At 45.4% G+C, this 20767-nt stretch overlaps 2 protein-coding genes and 1 long non-coding RNA gene across 23 annotated transcripts in view; 2 read left to right on the top strand and 1 right to left on the bottom strand.

The window, feature by feature from the left end:
• Nucleotides 1–20767, top strand: part of PFKFB1 (6-phosphofructo-2-kinase/fructose-2,6-biphosphatase 1) — a 294172-nt gene that overhangs the window by 166114 nt on the left and 107291 nt on the right. The gene's annotated exons all lie outside the window — the stretch shown is intronic.
• Nucleotides 1–20767, bottom strand: part of WNK3 (WNK lysine deficient protein kinase 3) — an 81577-nt gene that overhangs the window by 20312 nt on the left and 40498 nt on the right. For 4 of the 21 annotated variants that reach the window (XM_081895152.1, XM_081895155.1, XM_081895141.1 and 1 more), the window contains 10 exons: nt 20109–20261; nt 17472–17999; nt 16881–17417; nt 15018–16814; nt 11725–11783; nt 10126–10273; nt 8660–8776; nt 6568–6717; nt 6418–6469; nt 3299–3433 (listed from right to left, as the gene is read on the bottom strand). In XM_081895152.1, the coding sequence (XP_081751278.1) occupies nt 3299–3433; nt 6418–6469; nt 6568–6717; nt 8660–8776; nt 10126–10273; nt 11725–11783; nt 15018–16814; nt 16881–17417; nt 17472–17999; nt 20109–20261 (3676 nt within the window). Of the gene's footprint in view, nt 1–3298; nt 3434–6417; nt 6470–6567; nt 6718–8659; nt 8777–10125; nt 10274–11724; nt 11784–15017; nt 18000–20108; nt 20262–20767 lie in introns of all 21 variants that reach the window. The other 17 variants (XM_081895160.1, XM_081895159.1, XM_081895158.1 and 14 more) reach the window with 17 other exon arrangements.
• On the top strand, nt 1602–2652 carry LOC309360576. The gene is made up of 3 exons (XR_014164224.1): nt 1602–1979; nt 2345–2431; nt 2598–2652. It is a non-coding gene; the product is annotated as an uncharacterized lncRNA (long non-coding RNA).

Here is a 20767-nt window from a genome sequence, read left to right as displayed (position 1 = left end):
AGCGGCTCCCTTGGCCAGTAAAGCGAGATGAGAGCCAAAACGCCAGAGTCGTCTGCGGCTGGACTTAACTGTCAGGGGTCCTTTACCTTTTCAAGCTACTAGGGAGGGAATTTAAGATAAACCAGTGGGAGTAACAATGATGAAGAATATGCTGGAACGTGCTGTCAAATGTCACCTCTACAGAGGCAAAGGGAAAGGGAGGAGGAGGCTCCCACATGACCACTTACATGCCATCAGCAACTGAAGGGGCAAGCACGGCTGCTGATGTTGCTGATGCTGCTCTTGTGGAGGGTGTGCCATGACATTTTTGTGATGTGGGGAGGTGCTGAACCAGATAGGTCAAGACCATGGAGGCTTTAGGCCATCTCACTAATATGGTGGGTGAAGTCTTTTCCCCCTAGGGACCTGGGGATTAAAGAATACAAATGGGGAGTCTGTTTGATGGAAGGCTTGAGTGCGTCTGGGACAAGTCTTTAGAACCCTGTAAAGACTAAGCCTGTGACAGGGCTGGGGCAAAAGAAGGGCAAGATCAGTTGTTTTGTTTGGTGGAAAGCAGAGTTCGTTTTTGGAAAGAAGGCTGTGGCACAGATTTCTTCTACCCTCGTGAAAAGGTCACAAGATGTGCCAGGGCTCCCAGCTCTGAAACCTTATGGACTAAGATTATGGCCACTAGGAAGGACACAGTTTGGGATAACAATGATAAAAATGTGGTGGTCTGGAGGACTGCCTTTCAACTACTCAAGGAACCTGTGTGCTCCTGTGGCCATGAAGAAACAGGCCTCTGAGAAATCAGTGTTTGTGTGGATGTTTGCCAGGGTTCTGAAGTTCTTCCCAGAGAGGCTGGATGACAGGGGTGAGGTCTGTCCTTGCTGGAAGGACGATTAGCCTTTCCACTGTGTCCCTAAGCAATAAAGTGGATGTTCCACTGTGTTACTAAGCAGTAAAGTCTTCCAGACGGGTCAGATGGTTTTTGGGGAGCTTAACTATGGAGCTGTAGTTCTGTAAAGGCCAGAGTAACTAGGAAGTGTAGATGAGCCCCGCCTTGGGGTGAAGAGCTGAGAAAAGGCTATCTTAGGGGTGCCATATGTCCAGAATACTGTGGGCGAAAGCAGTGTCTGGACAGAAATTGGTAAGATGTCCCAGAAAATCCGGACATATGGCAAGCCATGTCAGAAGTGCCGTTTTTGCCAATTTTCGTAAATAATTATTCAAAATAGCTCAAAAATGGCAATTATTTTTGCTGTTTTGCAAGAAAAGCTCAACAACTCTGATGCCCACCCCCAAGAAGCTCAACAACTTTTTGTCTGGATGTTCACTTTTTGAAATATGGCAACCCTAGGCTATATATGTAAGCCCTGAAGCAGGAGGTGGGATCTACTGAAAAATCCACCAGCATGTCAGTGCACTTGTACCTAGCTTTACCTACTCTTCTCTCCCTGTGTGTACCCTGCGCTCTTCCCAAATCAGTTCCAGGGGATTGAAAGAAACCCCATAACAGATTTAGGAGGTCCAGGGCATGCAGGGAGAGAAGTTTCATTGTGCAGTCAAAAGTCCTTACACTGACAGAAGTTGAGAACCGAGCTATTTGTAGCCAAGGCCTCCTAACCACCAGAACTGTTGTCTTGCTTTTTGTAGCTGGTGCCAGGGCTGTCTGATGGAGGAATTGTGAGGTCTAGTGGAGAAATGGAAACTAGACTACACTAGCTTAGGAATTCTATACAGCCTTGGTCAAAGGAGGTCCTACTGGGCTGAAAAGAGTAAGGTTGCTTCCTTTTCGTATGTGTGCCAAGGGTCTCTTTTTTATCTACAAGGTGCACTTTGAGCAGCTCTTGACTAAATAGACAAGTCCCTCTGAAGTGGGCTGCTCACTGATTTGACCAGGAAGTTCAAGACCTTCTAGCTACTGTGAATGCTACAATGATCCTTGAAGAAGGCTAAACAGCACCTAGGTTGACATTGGAATGAATGCTGATTCCGTAGTAAGTCTGACCAATACCCTCTGATGGGTATTGTTGTCCCGATCCTTATTTTGCAGTCTATCCTCCAGCCAAAGAATCATAGCTATAGCATAATTTAAAGAGGTAAAGACAGCAGCCAGGACAGGAGCCTCATGGGACTTTTTAAAGAAATGTGGTCTGCCTTCTTTCCACTTTTTTCTCGGGAAAATGTGTCATTGCGCCTTGAGTCCAATAAAAGGACTTCCACTGCAGCAACCACAACTGAGACTTTTAACTGTTCCATTGCCTGAGGGGAAACAGTATACAATCCTCTGAGCTAGTCTGGTGGCTTTCTGTTTGGTTGGCTTGGTGTTCATTTCAACTAATTTTTTATTTTTTTTACAAAGCGGATGGAAAGGGTACTTCTTTGGAGACTGATCTGGTCTCCAAGGAGACAAACGCTGCCTGGGATGTCGGCTGAGCTGGCTCAGGAGGTGAGAGTTGCAAATCTACAGGTGATTTAGCTCTTGCTAATAAAGGTCTCAGTGGGAGGCTCCGCAGTAGCTGCAGTGGGCTTCTTTTTAATTTTTTCTTCCTTAACTAACCTAATATGTTGCATTTTTTTTCTTTCTTTCTTGCTGGCTTTCTGCCCACCTGAAGGAGCGATAAAGGATGAAGGGAAAGTCAAGAAAAAGAGATTGATAAAGATTTTTTTTTAAAGAAGGAGGAGGAGGAGGAGGAAGAGGAGGAGGAGGGTAGCACAGGGACATCTGTTTCGGAGGAGCACAAAGAGGGGAACAATGAAGCAATGGGTGAAGGCAGGGAATCAACTGGGGAGGAGTCTGGAGAATTGGATGCCGTAAGGAAGTTTGTCATATGTTACACATAAGAAAAACCCTACTGGATCAGGACCAAAGGCATCCTGTTCCAGCATCTTGTTCTCACAGTAGCTAATGAGATGCCGATGGGAAGTCCACAAGTAGAACATGAGTGCAACAGCACTTTTACTCTTGTGTTCCCCAGCAACTGGTATTTTTGGTCCCTTCCAACTCTGCCATTCTGTGATTCTATTATTCTATGACCATGCTTTCTGTAGTAGACAGGAGTTGCTATGCCAAGGGATAGAGAATGACTTCTTGCCTTCAAGGGAAGGGAATTCTTCCCCACAAAGAGATTTCTGATCTTCAGCAGCATTAAAGACTTAAACCTGGAAACTTCCACTCTGAAACTCTGAGCCATTCTTACTTGAGACACAAAGCCTGAACTCAGTGCTGGCTACACTTCCGATACTGTACGGATGCTACACTTTACCACAAACAAGTCAAAATTGAGTCAGGCTTTCTACAGCATCACATGTTCACCTGTTATCTGACACCCCGGGGCAGCTGTAGTTGACTGTAGAAGAGTGCAAGGTGTCTGGGTTTCTCTGTTCCTTATTGTTTGATTGATGCAAAATCTCCAGCGGCCAACAGGGGATGACTGAGGAGCGGATTCACCTGTGAGGAAAGAAAGAAGTACAGGAGATGATCATTCCTCTACCATCTTTCATGTGCATAACAAGTAAACAAAATCAAGATGTGCTTAAACAGGACTATGAGAACATCACTGCTGCTGTGAGCAGAAGCCTTAGGAACAACAAGGCCTAGCAGTCAGGATTCTGGACTTGGCCTTAAGGCACCAAGGCTGCAATTCTAATAGACTAAAGGAGGAGTAAACTCAGTTGATCAGAGTGGGATTGTTGCCATGGAGCCATGTGATCTGACTTTCTCTGGTTTCCTTGGATCAGTGTACTTGCACAGAAAAAGATGAATGCTGCCGGTGAAGCCATCCTTCCTTGGCTTTGCCTGAGTTCTGCTGCTTTCACCTTTATTTATAGGGACTACTAAAGCTTTCCAGACTTTTCATGTTGGTGACACTTTTTTTTTTTTTTTTACATGCACGATTTCGCAACACAGTAATTCAGTCTTACTAGCAAACCAGAAGTTAAACTAACCCCTTTGCAGCCCTGGAAGGAGCGCGGGGAGCATTTGTGCGACACACCGACACACGGCAGCCGACACACTAATGTGTCATGACACACAGTTTAGAAAGCTCTGCTTTAGAGTAATGCACTGTGCCATGCATGTACCTCCTTTCCCATCCCTGTCTTTACTAAAGCCGGTGTGGTGGTTAGAATGTCAGACTAGGGCCTGAGAGACCAGGCCTCAAATCCCCACATGGCCATGAAGATCACTGGGTAACCTTGGGCCAGTTGCTGCCTCTCAGCCTAACCTACCTCACAGGGTTGTTGTGGGGGTTAAATGAGGAGGGGAGAGCTATGTATGCCATGGTGAGCTCCTTGGAGAAAAGATGGGATATACCATATTTTTCCATCTATAAAACACCCCCATGCATAAGACTATTTTGGGGGGCTCAGACTTAAGAAAATGTGGGGAGATGGCCCTGTGTATAAAATGCCCCCTAATTTTTGAAAAGGTTTTAGGGGGGGAAACCTAGTCTTATACTTGGAAAAATACGGTAAAAGCAATAAATAAATAAAGTCAGGATCAGGCATGCATTGGTGCACTTGTTGCAGGTTTTTCCATGTCACATTGCTCAGACGACAACAGGAATATTCTGTTACACTACTATTTCTCACAAACAGTCCCACCAAATTACCAGAAACTAGCCCGTGACTCTAGGCTGCAAGTTAAGAAGCTTAAATCATTTAACAAGAACATATTAATCAAATATTATCCATAAAATAATAGGGCCATTATCCAGTTTCAGTAGATTTACTTTTAATCCAGTATTTCCTTCTGGCTCAAGAAGAGAGGACTCTCTAATTTGGACCTGGGTGGCATTGTACATCTCATTTTTATCATAGTGCTTACTCTGCTTATATCATACTGTATTAAAGAACATTTGCTGGTATGAGACAAAAACCTGTAACATTCTGCCATTAGGAACAGTATCTACATTTATTGCTTGAGCACCGTTTGCTGCCTTGAACACCATTTGGTGGGATACAAATTTAACAAACAAGTAACTGTAATATGTACCTCTTATTAGTAGTCCAAATAAACATTTATCAATGTGTTCAGCACAATAACTTCAGGCTTACCCAGGGTCTAAACATGCTTGATTTAAATATATATATACATATCTTTGAACAGCTGATCCCTATACTATATCACAGTCTGCTTTTGAAAGGTTCTCCTCAGTTTCAGAATTGCTCTGACATGCGGTAAGGAAGACTCCTCTTTCAGAAACACACCCAAAGTTCCCCTTAATTGCACGGAACTATGGTTTGTTGGATCCTGGCCAAAGTGTTCCAGTCCTCCAGGGACACAAAAATATATGTGTACTGGAGCAGGAAGAAATAACAAATCAAGAGCAGACAGATGCTCAACTTGTGGGTAAAAAATAAACATACCACTGGCATTGTTCTGTTGATACAAAGGTCATACCAAAATCAGAGAAAAAGAGATCATTCAGTGTTAATGGAACAAAGAGTAGCCAAGCAAAATGTTGGCCTCTTCTGATGTGCTTGAAAAATAGTCCATCATGGTAAGTAACTGCATTCGTATCACATAAAGGAACACAGTTGACTGTGTGCATTTCACTTTCCACTACAAAAAATCCCATACACAAGAGAGAGCATCTTTCCCTCTTTCAACCATTGCTTCTGTATTTCTTAAATGGAAACTCAGCCATTTAAATGTGCACACCACATTTCACATCTGATGACACCACACGTGGTATTTGCTACAAAAACATAGGGGTATTTTTGTAGTCAACCTCAAAAAGGAAATTTTGAACTGGCTAGATTTCCAGACACTTCAAACCACATCACCAACTGTAAGTTAGGGGTAGACAGAATGACGCCCTCTAGTTATTATCCTACTCCAGTCCCAACTTGGCCATGTAGTCCAATGACATCTGGAGGGCACCTAATTGGCTATCTTTCTATAAGTATGAAAGCTGGCTTGTAACTTCACCTGCTTTAGGATAATGTGAAGAGTCGCTACCAACCACAATGAAGGAATTTGGATTCTAGTTTCCCAAAGGTAAAATCCAGACCTTTTTCTTTGCTCAGCTACATCAAACCACCCCCAGAATTGATACCAATTTGGCTATACTCATTAAGAACTTGTTTATTATTTATTTTAAATGTATATACTGCTTAATTGATAGAAGATTTCTAAATGTCTTATTTCAGCCTTGAATAATGTCACTCAAAATCTTTAGAATCTTCCCATACAGCTATCAGGGCCATTGCAGAGAATCAATTATATGTGCCAAGATGACTCCACCTAAGACGTGATCTACCATAAGAAGATTTGAGAGACGAAAGGCAGCCTAACTGACAAGGAACAAATCTGCTTTAGTTCCTGCCAAAATATCCACTATTTTCATCACTTTCACCTTTAAGGAGGGTGGTTTTGTTTTGTTTTTTTGTTTGACCTTCAATGTTAAATGTTTTAAAATAGTTACTTACTGCCAGTTTGAGTAGATGCTGGGTTTATCTGAACTTGTTCAGAAGATCCTGTCTGAATTAAAAATGAATAGATAAATATAAAAAGGGAATTTCCCAATACAAGCACACACTTTCCCAGAAAAGTGGTATCACTAAACAAACATAACTTACTTGGGTAAGATCAGAAGGTGTAGACTCTGTGCCAGTAGTTCGCTCTTCAACTGGAAGACTGCGGATGATGTCCTGGGCCTGGCAAACAATAGCCTTCAGTTCATCAACAAATTTCTCTTTCTCATTTTCCAACACAAAGTCATCTTCAACCTAACATGGGAAGGAAAAAACAGGGTAGAAGATGTAAATGCATCTTCTATCACATTTTATACAATCAGAGAAATCTTAGCTTTCCAAATGAATAATATTGTTTGGCTGAAGGAAAACTCATATATAGCCAAAACAATTGAAATTGTGCCAGTGTGTATGTAGCAAGAAGCCATCTCAAGTTCCCCCAGTAATAAGGAAGAAACATACTCATTCTAAAATGGTATCGCTATACTTAAGTATTCCTTTTTCTAAACATATTATTTTGCAAAATGCCAAAATCAGGGGCCAGACCTAATTATAATCCAGAAGCCAACCACAGGAAGAAAGTTTCCCTCAAAATCTGCTCACAGGTCCTGGCCTCACCCCTAGAAGCACCCAATGGCTCCCTGGGAGGGGTTTAGCCTCAGTGCATCCAATGGAATCCATTATCTGAGTGATGCCTGCCATCTGCAAAAAGGATAAAGTCTAGTCTCACTCCACACCCCTGCATAGTACTAGAAATCACGACTGTACGGAAGCAGGGGGATCCAAGTCTTCAACAAACACCCCATTCTTACATGGGGTCTCCATCCAAGGAATGATCAAATCCACACCTACATAGTTCCAGGTGTGCTCCTGCATCAGGTGTCAAACCAGCTTGAAACTACAAAACCCTGCACCACATCCTCATAGGAGATCAATGTCCTCCATTCAGTATTTTCTGTAGTACTAAATGTCACGCTGGCCACGTGACCCGGAAGTGTCCCCGGACAGCGCTGGCCCCTGGCCTCTTAAGTGAGATGGGCGCACAACCCCAGAGTCTGTCAAGACTGGCCCGTACGGGCAGGGGTACCTTTACCTTTACTAATCCAAGGTTTTAATCCTATCATACGTACCTGGAAATGAGTCCCACTAAATCAGGGATGCGGAGTCTGTGACCCTTCATATGCTGTTGGTTTACAGCGCCCAGTATTCTTGATCACTGGCCATGCTGTCTCGAACTGATGAGATATGGAAGCCACAACTCCATTAGACCCACCTTGCATGGCCAGTGATAAAGGATCAGGCTTGATGGGATTTGTAATCCACAACACCTTGAGTGGGGCTATACAAACCCCCTACCCCAGTTCAAAGATGTATAGGATCAGGCAGCAAATTTTATGTCTAAAGAAGAAATGTGTACTATTGTCAAAGTCTTTGGCCGCTTATTTTTTTAAAAAATTAAAATTTACTGAACAACAAAAGCAGACAATACACACGAGAGAAAAACAAACATTAACAACAAAATAATATAAGTTTAATACAAGGAGCTTTTGATGATAAAGTCAAAGAAAAATTAAAAATTCAGAAGTGAATGAAATGGATAAAATTATAAACGAGATATAAGAACACAACTTGTGCAATGAAGGAAATAGGAAAGGGGGGGAGTGTCTATAAGGAGGCAAGACCTTCTTCCATTGAATTAAATGAATTTATCCAACCTGCACTCCCCCCCCCCTCCAATTTTCTAATGTTTAGGGCTAAAACACCATTTTGAATCTTATTAACCCAAGGAACAACAGATGGTCCTGCAGGAGTCTGCAGCAAACCTGAAATAATAACTTAGAAGGTTAGTTCAAATGGTTTAAGGATTTTTAAAACGTTTGTCTTGAAGTCCTTACATGCGACGTTTCCAAAGGTGACAGTGCCTGGGAGGCTGAGTTTAGTCAAACCTCCAAGCCCAGTTTTCATTGATTCCTCTAGCGGCCCCATTTTTAGGATCTTGCCCCAAGGCCTCTCAAAGTTAGTTCTCAAAATAATCTGTGCAAGGGCATGTCAAGTGGAAGACTAAGGTTAGACCTCAGGGGTTTCCATATCTTGAGAAATGCTATGAACAAGACACAAGGCTATTGCACATTGTCCCGAGCAACCCAAGCATTTGAACAAGAAATCTCTAGCGGAAAGCAGGCTCTATGAAACTTGCCATGTAGTCAGCAATGTCTTCTGGAGCATCTCCATCAACATCAAATTTAAATGTGACCATCTTGTTGTTATGAGTCTCAAGCTGGCACTCCACCGTGTTGTCCCCCGATGTTGACACCTGATTGAAGGAGGGGGGGATTGAGTAATTAGATAGAGTCAGAACCTGCCTCTTCTTCTCCAGTTCTTAGCAAACAAAGATGACCTCTACCTGACTGGTGTGACACCAATCCTGTAAAATGACAGCACTTGTCCAAAGGCTGAAGTGGCAAAGCACCAATAACTAAAAAGGTTTAACACTACATATTATCTTTGTTGTTGTTTTAAATAGATAATTATGTACATATTATATGTTGTCCTATAGTATGATAATGAATAGAGAAATGATTCATTTCTGTAGAATCTGGCATCTGTTGAAAATGCCAGCACTTGGTCTTTGGGATTCAGTGACCTCAGTTTCAAATATTCCATCAAAAGACTTTATAAGCATTTTCTGGAGGCTTGAAAATATACTTCTTCACCCAAAAACTATATTCAAATTTTCCCCTCCAGTTATGACCTGATTCCAAATACTTGCCTTCAATAACATTTGGAATGGATTCTAGATCCTGTTCACACATTGTGTTGTTTTAAAAGCAACTGATCTGAACCCATTCCTTTCTGATCTTGTGAAGCTGCAAGAATAAACTTAAGCTAAAAAGATACACAAAAAACTGTGAAGTCATCTGCTATCTCTGACAGCGGACACACAAACCAGAGTAGAAACATTAATTGTGTACAACATTGGATAAATCAATTGTTTTAATCAGTCCATTTTGCAAGTCTCAAAATTCATCCCACAATTTACCATCCACAAAGACTGATTCTAGGCAAATCTGAGATTATAGAAGTTATAAAAGTGCTCTTCTGCTCAAAGATGGTGTTAAAAGAACAACTTGCTATTCTGTTTCCCCATATTGAGGTGCCCCCTGAAATATGATCTGTGAATATAAGAATTGACTGAGCCAAAGGGCTTCTTCTTAACATATATTAACCAGAAAAACAAATGATTATCTGGAGTCCCAGGGCAGGATTCAACTAAGTTGTTGCATGTGCAGAATGAGGAGTCCCTGTACAATGGAACTTTCCATCCTCTCCTACCCCTGTGCACCCTCCTGCACCATTTAAATCTGCTCTGGGGGGTTGGGGGGAAACCCAGAAAAGGTTTGGGGTCATTCAGGGTAAGGAGAGGGTGGGAAAGTCTCATTGCATTAGTGGATCTCATTCTCTGGACACATACTCCAATTGAATTCCACACATAGTTGCAGAATTTATAGTCATTAAAGCATTGCTTGCAAATGGGAATTTGTACAACGTGGTAGTAGAGCCCAGATAAACAACCTCAGATATATTTTCCAGACAGATGTCATTCAATTGAATTCTATTCTGGAGCTATGCATGGTTTAGCCTAGATTGTTAAAACATACATACCTGCAGCACAGTGAGCTGAAATTTGGTTCCCTTCTCTGTTCGGGCACATGAAGCTCTCCGTTGCTTGCTTTTGTCTTGTTTGCCATTTCCACTTGGAAGGTCACATCCATTGGCACCTTCCTTCTGAATGGCTACATCAGGGATCGGTCTTAAAAGATAGGAAAAGAGGTGAGCACTCTTAGAAGGAGCACACCGAGACACTTCTGAGGGGAAGCTCTCTGTAACTTCTGAACATTAATTTAAGCAAATTTTTGTTTTCCTTTTATCAACTAGCCCAAATGAGGTCTTGCATTACCTCACAGCAGCAAACCTACTCAATATTTGAATAGGGAAATAGATCAAAGTAGGGCTGGCAAACACTACTTTTTAAGTGAGTTGAAGGTGGCTAGGTACCATATGCAGACATTGCTGTCTATGGTATATGCATTTATTTTGTCACATTACCATTGATGGTTAAACACTTAAATTCACATGGGTGAAATTCACATGGGTGCCTTGGACAAACCACATTTCTCCCAGTCTCAACTACACAGAGAGAGACAGACACACCGCATCTGTAATGGGGAGTATATTAGCTTAGCTTACAGGGCTGTTGATGGTCCCCCTATTGTATACATTACCCTATCTGTGGGGCAGGTGGATTTCCCTGACTTCTTTCTAGGCCACTGTGGTCATGTTCAACATCCCAGTGCCACATAGATGGGACCAACAATGTCCACCCTTCCATCCGCTGTCTTCTAGGCAATGATCAGGTGAGAAAGGCCAAGATTACTGAACTCAAGGTTACTACAACAAAATGGAAGTAGCGAAGCCATTGAGAACTGGCTCCCACACAACTTCGTAGTTGTGTACAAAGTGTCTTCTAAAGTACTGCAAACACTCAGGAAAAGCACTTCACTTTCTTACTATTGTTCTCTTTACTTTGTCTTAGTGGTGCTTGGGGTGGTATGCAGAGAAAGCTAATGGCTAGATGGCACCTTTGCAGATGTACAGAAGGGGGGTTATGGGGAGGACCAGGACTAGTCCTTACCTTAGTGTAATAAGGCACAGGGCTGGACCCTGCAGCAAGTGGGTGGTAACATGACAGGGCAGGAGGGAGAGATGGATATAGCAACTGCTTTTCAACTGGTGACCTTAGTCTGTAAGGTTGGGCTAGGGAAGGTGCCATTTAGTTCACATCTCATTTGGCAAAAGGTTTGGCGCTGGCATTGAGGACCGGCAAATTCTGGGAATCCCAAACCTAAAGTCTTCCAGTGAAATCCATAAATTAACTTTCTAGCACACTACTGCTTTGATCAGAAAATTCCTAACAGTTATCCTAAGTATTTACTTCCCTAAATTTAACTGAAGTTCTTAGCAGGGAGAGAATGATGAGAGCTCCTATCTTTGTGTACAATATGCTTCAATAATGTTTCTTCCTACCACAACTCTGCCAACTTTCTTCTGGTTGAAGTGAACTCCCCCCTTCCCACCCCTCTGCAAGCCTTGAGCTTGTCTTCTCTGTATAGAAAATGGAGATGTTCACTAGTTTTGATCTCCATGCACTTAGCATTCCTGCCTTCCACCAGGCCAAAACAATTAACCTTGGAGCAGACTCACCCTTGAACAAAATCCTGCTTTTGATCCGATGGCTGTTGTTCTGGTACCAAGATGGAAGCCTAGAAATAGGGAGGGAGAAAATTAATTACAGTATGTTGGTTCTGCAATTGCCATCCTCACTTGGATGCAGCGATACTAAGCAAATTAAGTAATTACACAAAATGCAAACAATTTGTGTGCTTGAAATGAAACACAATCATACTTTTCCAGGCTGACATCCTCAGGACCCGGATCTGCTCCCCCCCTCCCTTCTTCTTCTTCTAGTAGCATTCAGCACCAGTTCTAAAGATAACCTTGAATAATATCTAGCTCTGGAGATTCTATTCCAAGCTTTGCATTTGCTTTGAAAATATTTCCCATCCATGTTTAGGAAAATATTTACAGTCTCAGAAAGGTACGGTATGCTTGCTATTTGCAATCCCAGGAGAAAAAGTGAAAATAAAAGTCATTAAAGTGGAAAGCTGAGGCAAGTTACTCTACAGTTAAAGACATACAATCTCTAAAGATCATTAGAATGAACACCTCTTGCATGCACAGCAGAAAGGATAAAACATTCTAAGGAGGTTAAACCTAGTTTATCCACAACATTTTTCCTTTTTATGGAATAGACACAGCATTGTGCTAGATCACTAGATTACAGTCTATAATCCAGTACACAGTTTGAAGGTGTCACAAATAGCTACAAATGACATTGGTGGCATGATTAGATATGCAGGAGAATGGAGAAACCTTTATCCACAGACACAACTGCAACAAGGAAAGTGCCGAGAACACAAAATAGGCAACAGGGGATGCTCAGATAGTTTCCCCTCAGAAATGAGAAATCAGGTTGTCTAGAACTGAAACTGTGTGCTAACCCTAAGAGCTATCTTGCCACGGTAGGCAAGATGAGCAAGAAGAGGTCTCAGGAGATGATGAAGCTAAGGAACAAGAGGCTCAGGTAGCCAAAAGAACGGGAAAGAGCCTGCAATGAACAGAGATAAAAGGTGCTTCCAGGTATGGATGATTTAGCAATCCCTCATCATTTTGGTTCTGCTTTCAGCTGAAAGTTGAAGAGCAATTCAGCCTCCACACTTCTTGAAGGCAGACCCTAACACTTTGTTCTGCAGCCATGTTCTGAGTCCTCTTTTCCCAACTCCAGTTACTGAGAGGGGGGTCATTGGGACCAGGGGGAGCGAAGACTACCTCCTCCTTCACGGTACTCCTTATCATGTCGCCCCATTGCTGCAATGTAAGAAGGAGTGGGAGAAAGAGTGCAACACTTTTTGGAAAGAGAAAGGTCAAACCGATAGAACTAATTCCTAGATAGGAGAAACAAACCAGAGAGAGAAAAAGTAGCTACAGCAATCTAGAAAAGGGGTGGAACAATCTATACAGGTCACTATAGGCCAGAATAACAGAACAGTAGCCCACCAATGCCCAGGGAATGTACTGTATGCAGCTACGAAAAAAGTTGAGAAAAAGTTGCGTTTTCTAAGCTCATAAAAAAGGAAGTGGAACAGGGAAAAAGTGAGAGGAAAATGTTTTGTTCATGCCATCTTGCATGAGTAAGGAAGCAGTACATGTCCAGTGTGGAAGCAGTCACAGAAACCTAAAAGAACAGCAGATGGTAGAAGCAGAGGAAAAGAGACAGGGAATTAAGGAAGAAAGTGACCAACAAAAGGAGAGGACTATTGAAACAAGGCAGTCAAAGCTGTATTAAATGGGCAGGAAAGGGGTGAAGAAGAATGCTGGATGAACACTGCTGGTTGAAAGATAGTGTGGCTGGACAAAGCAGGGCCAGCTAAGATGAAGCGGGATGAAAATCATAGAATCATAGAATTGGGACCACGAGGGTCATCTAGTCCGACCCCCTGCAATGCAGGAATCTTTTGCCAAATGTGGGGCACAACCTCGAGATTAAGAGTCTCATGCTCTGCTGACAGAGCTACAAGGCAACCATTAGGTTGGCAGAGGTGTGACCATAGACAAAGAAAGGAGGGACTAGGGTTGACCTCTTTTTCCTGACAGGGCTACTGGACTAGAACAATTTTTCCATTGTTTAAATCCAGTCTTGCACGTAGCACTCATGGAAGGCTATGCCTGCCAGTTGTCAAAAATACCACTTGTGAAGCAGATTAGAAGCACACAAATCTGATTAGCAAGAAATTAAACACAAAACAGGAAACACTTTTGGTTAACTCTGCACCCTCTTGAAAGAACAAGAGTTTCTGGCTGAGTCTTGTTTGCGCGGAAGAAAATGTCACCACCATCCCATGCTAAACAAACCTAAGCTGTGGGGACTGTGTAGGGGAGAGAAAACTTTTCTGCCGGAGAGCTGCATTTCCTCCTGGGCTGCCTTCCAGGGCCTGTGTGCCAGAAGCGGGATGGGCAAAAGTGGGCAGAGCAACAGATGCAACTCTTGCCTTGATACACAGGAGGCTACACTCTGGGTTTCAACCCACACTTCTCCACTCTTCATTCAGGAAGCAAGGGGCACATCTGTCAGGGCTGGAGTCAGGTGTAGGGCAGCAACAAAACAATAAATCAATGGAGGCTTTTATTCAAGGAAACAAACCACAAGTCCGGCCTGTCGGTCTTGGCAACTCTTTCGAGATCTTGCCCCGATGAAGCAGTTGTGAGGGCTGAAGATGCCTGCCTTCCAAGGGTCCACTGGGACTCTTCCTCTCCAGGGTCTCACTCAGCCTCAGGCGGCGTCTGCGCACTACCTGGCTCTGCCCTGCCCTCTTGATTTCTCTGCGTGTTCTAGGAGACCAGTAGGGAGAGGAGCTGGTCGCACCGGGAGGGGGAGACTCTCTGGCTTCTTCTGCAGCCAGCCCCATTGCCTTCTGGCCCCATTCCTCCCCAGCCCATTTCTGTCTCTACCTCTGGACTGCTCTCTGCCACAGTCTCTCCCTTCTCACTAAACCCTGTTACCTCTTCTGCTTCACCCTCTTCTCTCTCTGGCCACCCACCACCGAGGCCCTGGCTCTGAGCCCTCTTCCCTTGGGGGGGGGGTTCCTCGGCTGGTGCCTCCCACTATTCCTCTGCATCCAGCCAATCCATGATTGTACCACAGCTCAAAGGCGCTTTGCAGCCCCGCAAACACACTCAAGAAAGCCAGGCCAGTGTGGAGGTGCATGACCTGACGGCCAGATACAGAAGCATGGAACATCTTGTCCAGTTTGGCCCTGAAGTATGCAATCACCATTAAAAAGTCAAAATACTTAGCCACTTTGTTGTGACTCTCTTTTCTGTTGAAGGGGGCGGGAATCCTAGGAAACAATATTTTTTTTAAAAAAAGAATGATATACCTGTGAAATGTCTTGTCCTTGAACGTGTTCTTGGTGTGGCTGTGTCCCTGTGCTAAGTGATGCTTGCTGGTTCAGGGCTGCTGCTGCTGCTCCAGAACTTGTTGAAGGGAACTGCTTCTGGACCACTGGCTCTGCAGGCAACATGGACCCCTGGCACACTGGCAGCTGCTGCTGCTGCTGCACATATGCTGACTGTACTGAGGAAGCTGTAAATGGTTGGTTATTATCAGCTGGCTGAAATGCTGGAGGTTGCTGGAGGAGGCTAGGACCATGCAGGTGCCCGGGCAGTTCTGGCGGCTGTTGCCTTGCATGAGCTGGCTCTGACTGTTCTGGCATGGAAGACACAGTCTGTGGTGCGTTTGGGGCAGACTGTGGGACTGTGGCGTTGAGGGGCTGAGGAATAGCATGCTGGTTGAACTCTTGATAGGGAGCCTGTGGCTGCATTTGTGGGATAAAAGATGGCTGAGATGGGACAAAAGGGGCCTGCGATCCTGGCTGTTGGCCTTCTGCAAACTTGTGTCCCGCCTGAGGAGGCTGCAGCTGCTGGTGCCCTATGCCGGAATCCTGCTGGATCAGATATGTTGATGGCTCAGGCTGGAGCTGCTCGGAGGGATAAGCATGGGCCTCCACTGGCTGCCCTAGGCAAACCTGCTGCTCCATGCAGCCAGCGCCACTATCCTGCACCGTATATAACGATTTCTCAGGGGAGCGCATGGCAAAACTCCGTTGATCTGCAACCTGTACTGCTAAGTGAGCCTGCTGGATCTCTGGAGGCGGAATTAGATATGGCGCTGGTTGGGTTACGAAAGCTGCCTGTCCTTGGTAAAAAGACTGCATTGGATATGTCGGTTGGTCCAAGGGCTGTCCTGGATACACTCCAGGGACTGCATAGACCAGTTGCTCTGTGCACGGAGGCTGATCGGAGCCTTGCATTGTGTAAGCGACACGCATCTGACATGGTGCTTGCTCTGGTGCCTGGAGCTGGTTGGTGGGCTGCACTTGAGGTGTCAGCTGCTCTGAAGCTGGGAGCTGGTGGGGGGGCTGCGTTTGATATATTAGCTGTTCTGGGGCTTGCAGGTGGTACTGGATGGGATAAGCCACCTGCTCTGGAGTTGAACCCGAGAGCTCGGCCTGCTGTGGCTTTTCTACAACTTGTTGAGTGACAGCTGCCAACTGGTCTGTAGAGCTGCTCTGGAAAAGAAACTGCTCTTGTTTCTGCTGCTGTAGAGGCAGGTGGTATAACATCTGTTGCCTTACACAAGGATGTTGATCTGTGGATTGGTGCGTCTGAATAGCTTGCTGCTCTTGCTGCACCAGGGAAGGCTGCACCGAAGCATTGAGGGGCAGCGTGGGATACTGTGGGCACTGTGGAAGTTGAATCGGCTGTGGCATGGCAGAGACCTGGTGTACTGGCACAACCTGCTGGGACTGCTGAATGGAACCAACCTGCTGGGGAATTTGTGGAGATTGCTGAATGGAGCCCACTTGTGGGGGAATATGCTGAGACTGCTGCATTACTGCTGCCTGTTGAAGCTGTTGAATAGAGGCCATTTGCTGGGGCTGCTGCATGGATGGAACCTGCTGGGGCTGCTGCATGGGTGCCACCTGCTGGGGAACTTGCTGGGGCTGTTGCATAGCCACCAACTGCTGAGGAACGTGCTGGGACTGCATGGATGTTGCTTGCTGAGGAACATGCTGGGGCTGCTGCATGGACATTGCCTGCTGGGGAACTTGCTGGGTCTGCTGCATGGGTGCGACTTGCTGGGGCTGCTGCATGGACATCGCCTGCTGGGGAACCTGCTGGGGCTGCTGCATGGATACCACCTGCTGGGGAACTTGCTGCATTGTCACCTGCTGGGGAACTTGCTGGGTCTGCTGCATGGGTGCCACCTGTTGGGTCTGCTGCATGGGTGCCACCTGCTGGGGAACTTGCTGGGGCTGCTGCATGGGTGCCACCTGCTGGGGAACTTGCTGGGGCTGCTGCATGGGTGCCACCTGCTGGGGAACTTGCTGGGGCTGCTGCATGGATGCCACCTGATGGGAAACTTGCTGGGTCTGCTGCATGGGTGCCACCTGTTGGGTCTGCTGCATGGGTGCCACCTGCTGGGGAACTTGCTGGGTCTGCTGCATGGGTGCCACCTGCTGGGGAACTTGCTGGGTCTGCTGCATGGGTGCCACCTGCTGGGGAACTTGCTGGGGCTGCTGCATGGGTGCCACCTGCTGGGGAACTTGCTGGGGCTGCTGCATGGGTGCCACCTGCTGGGGAACTTGCTGGGGCTGCTGCATGGGTGCCACCTGCTGGGGAACTTGCTGGGGCTGCTGCATGGGTGCCACCTGTTGGGTCTGCTGCATGGGTGCCACCTGCTGGGGAACTTGCTGGGTCTGCTGCATGGGTGCCACCTGTTGGGTCTGCTGCATGGGTGCCACCTGTTGGGTCTGCTGCATGGGTGCCACCTGCTGGGGAACCTGCTGCGTTGACACCATGTGTTGAGGAGCCTGCTGTGTAGGTGCCACCTGCTGAACAATTTGCTGGGGCTGCTGCATGGGTGCCACCTGCTGGGGTACTTGCTGGGGCATCTGTTGAACTGACACCTGCTGGGGAACTTGCTGGGGTTGTTGAATGGATGTAACTCCCTGTGGAACTGACGGCACAGCTGAAGGGTTAGGAAGAGCCTGTGCTAAACTTGGCATATTGTTGACAAACTGAACTGAAGGCTGCCCCTGTAGCACAGGTGAATGACCAGCAGGCACAAAGCTGGCAGAAGCATGCTCCAGTTCCATTGATCCTGCAGCAGCTGGAGCCTGACTACCGATTCTAGCAGCAGAGGTCAACGGTATGTTAGCTGGCAGGTGTTGGTTCACCATCTGTGGTGCAGGGATAGTCTGGGGGGAAGTGGCTGTCAAGATCTGCTGGGGGACTCCCATGATGGATCCATCCAATGTCTGCCCTTCTGCACTGTAGGATACCTGTGCATCTGGAGCCTGGTGAGAAGAAGATATTTTAAAAAGTGGTTAAATTGATCGTCCTTTCTCCAAATCTTACTATAAGGAACCTCACCATCACCACCAACAGAAGAATCACTCTGAGAAGACTATAACAAAAAGAACTTGTAGAAGGAACATCAACATTCAAGGGATTTTGTATAAGTTAATAAACAGCCGCTTGTAAAATTCCATCACCTTGGCAACACACTTTCAGTGCTCCAAAATAACCACCTTATCTGTAAGCTATATGAAGAGTAGCAAAGAACCACTAACACTTCTTTGCAATTTCAAAAGTATTTCAGTAGCTGGACAGCCAGTATTTAACTTAGCTATGTTCCAACTAGAATGAAGGAGTGGGATGATGGATTGAATTCTTATGTTTAGGGTGCCTGAGGAAGAACTACCGGTATTTTTCATGAAGGTTGGTCCATTCTATGAATACCGGTACATTCTACAGGGAGCCGACTGCCACTGCTTCATTCTACAAGCATTTCCTAGCGTGCATTCAGTTCTGCTTAAAACAGAGCTTATAATTTATCATTCAAGCTTCAGCCTCCACTGCATCATATAAAAACTCCTACAACTCTGTCACGGGATCAGATATTCAGATTAAAGCACGCCTGCTCAGGCAGCTGCCTTAAGAAAAGGAGGACAGCATCAATTCCAGACACACCCAAAAATTACAAAGTGGTTTTTCCACAAGATGGTAAAGTAAATGGTATAATTTATTTACAAAAGCGACCATTTTGGGCTTAATTGTGACTAATGTATCTCAAGTGTGAGAACTCCTCAGAGGCAAGAGTCACTTCTTGTTGCTGGAATGTGGAGTTCTTCCATCCTCTCCCAAAGCAGTGCTTTTGTAAATAAAGTATGGCACCTTGTGAGGTCCACCATGACCAAACCACCACAGCCCCACCTATCAAGCTGATTCCCCAGCCTTGTGCAAGAGCCTTTCTGCACAATTAATTTTTATGCAACATGCGTTTCTCCACTTGCTGCACACAACTTGTTGCAGAGATATCAGTTTCCAAGTGTTCAGAGCTAAGCTACCTTTACCTACAAATGTATGAAAGCAATGGGTAGAGAAAGGATTGAGCAATGTCTTTCTTCTGCCACTTATCCCTCCTAAAGCAGTTAGTTCAGCATACCATTGCACACATTTGCATGTAATGTATACTTTTGAGATAAAAGAGCAATACTCTGTACATGAAAATGTTTGCACCACCACCACTGCTCCTGATGCTGACAGAACAGGGCCACAACCCAGGGGCAGAGCATCTCCTCTGCATACAGAAGAAGGTCCTCAGTTCAATCTCTGTCATCTCCAGGTAGAGCTAAGAGAGACACCCACATGAAACTCTGGAGAGCCGCCGTGTGCACTACTGAGATGGAGGGAACAATGATCTGACTCTGCATAAGGCAGCTTCCATATGTTCCTATGTTCTTGTTATTGTGACCACTGAATGGGGTATGGGTGCCGGAGTGCCATGGCACCTACTAGGTATCATTTTGTGATGCACTTAAGACCAAACCCCCTGTTAAAATGCAAGCAGGTGAAACATTAGATCAGTGTCTCCCCTTCCACTGCACAGTGTTCAAAATGTCTGTGAAATCCCCTGGGGGGGGAGGAGCAGATTGAAGTAAAAGTTTCAGAAGAAAAGTGACACTCTTTCTCCCCTGTCATTTCTTCATTGCAAATTGCCCCCTCTTGATAATCCTTTGCAGTGAAGAAATGACCATCAGGCTTGTGTTACATACGGACATGTTGCAATGTGCAGTTTCACTTCGACTTGTGAAGCAAACTCCGTCACCTGTTCAACATTTGATGTCATTCGGGGGGTGTTCCCCCCACCACAACCCAGAGGCTGCGCATTTGCCCCATGCAACTTCTCCATAGCGGCACACATCATCCGGACAGATTTCTTTTTCAACAACAAGAACGCCTGCTACGTTATCTCCCACTTTATGTGACTGCCTGCTCTGGTCATGGTGTGAAGTCCCTTGTAGGCGTATGGCTCAGAGTCCAAGATGCCCTTGTGAGATGCTATTTTAATGACGGTTTGAAAGGACCATCAGATCAGTCGGACTATCCCTGGAAGCCCTTACCAGCCTTGGTGTGAACTGCTGAAGTGCAACAGGAGACGCCTGGGCTTGAGGAACCACAGGGGGGGCCAAGCTGTGGGTGGGTAGGGTTGAAGGCTGACTCTGGATTAGTGGTAAAGCGCTGGGGTGGGCCACATTTGCTGGCTGTTGTTGCACCTAACAAAAAGATAATTAAATGGACCGTTCATAGAAAAACTAATTGATTGCCTGTGCTTCAGCTCTCCTGGTCTCAGCTGCCCTGCCTGCATTCTCCGGCAACATATTCTCCTGGGGAAATGGTACATCATCCTGAGACATGTTACCCACAGCAGAGATTGTGAACCTATACCATTGGTGAGCCACACAAAACACTGTTGTAACATTACTTACATTACTGCAGAATCCAACAGATTACGAGAATGTATGGAAGGGTCCCCACGCATCTCTTACACCTTTCACTACCATTCTTAGGAAAACATTCCTCCTCCAAGGCATCCCTTGGGATCCCTTCCAACTCTACAATTCTATAATTCTACAAAAAGGCAAACTCAATGGATGATAAAGGGTGCCTCTGGATACACATGGTGGAACAAGTTCAGGACTCCTCCCATTCTAGGCTATCTTGATTTTACTACATGTATAGACTAGAGAAACCTAGGACCTTTAAACGGTGGACTTCTATA

This window comes from Podarcis melisellensis (genome assembly GCF_964234715.1).
Source record: "Podarcis melisellensis genome assembly, chromosome: 17".
Taxonomy (NCBI): domain Eukaryota; kingdom Metazoa; phylum Chordata; class Lepidosauria; order Squamata; family Lacertidae; genus Podarcis; species Podarcis melisellensis.
This window is presented reverse-complemented; position numbering and strand designations above follow the sequence as displayed.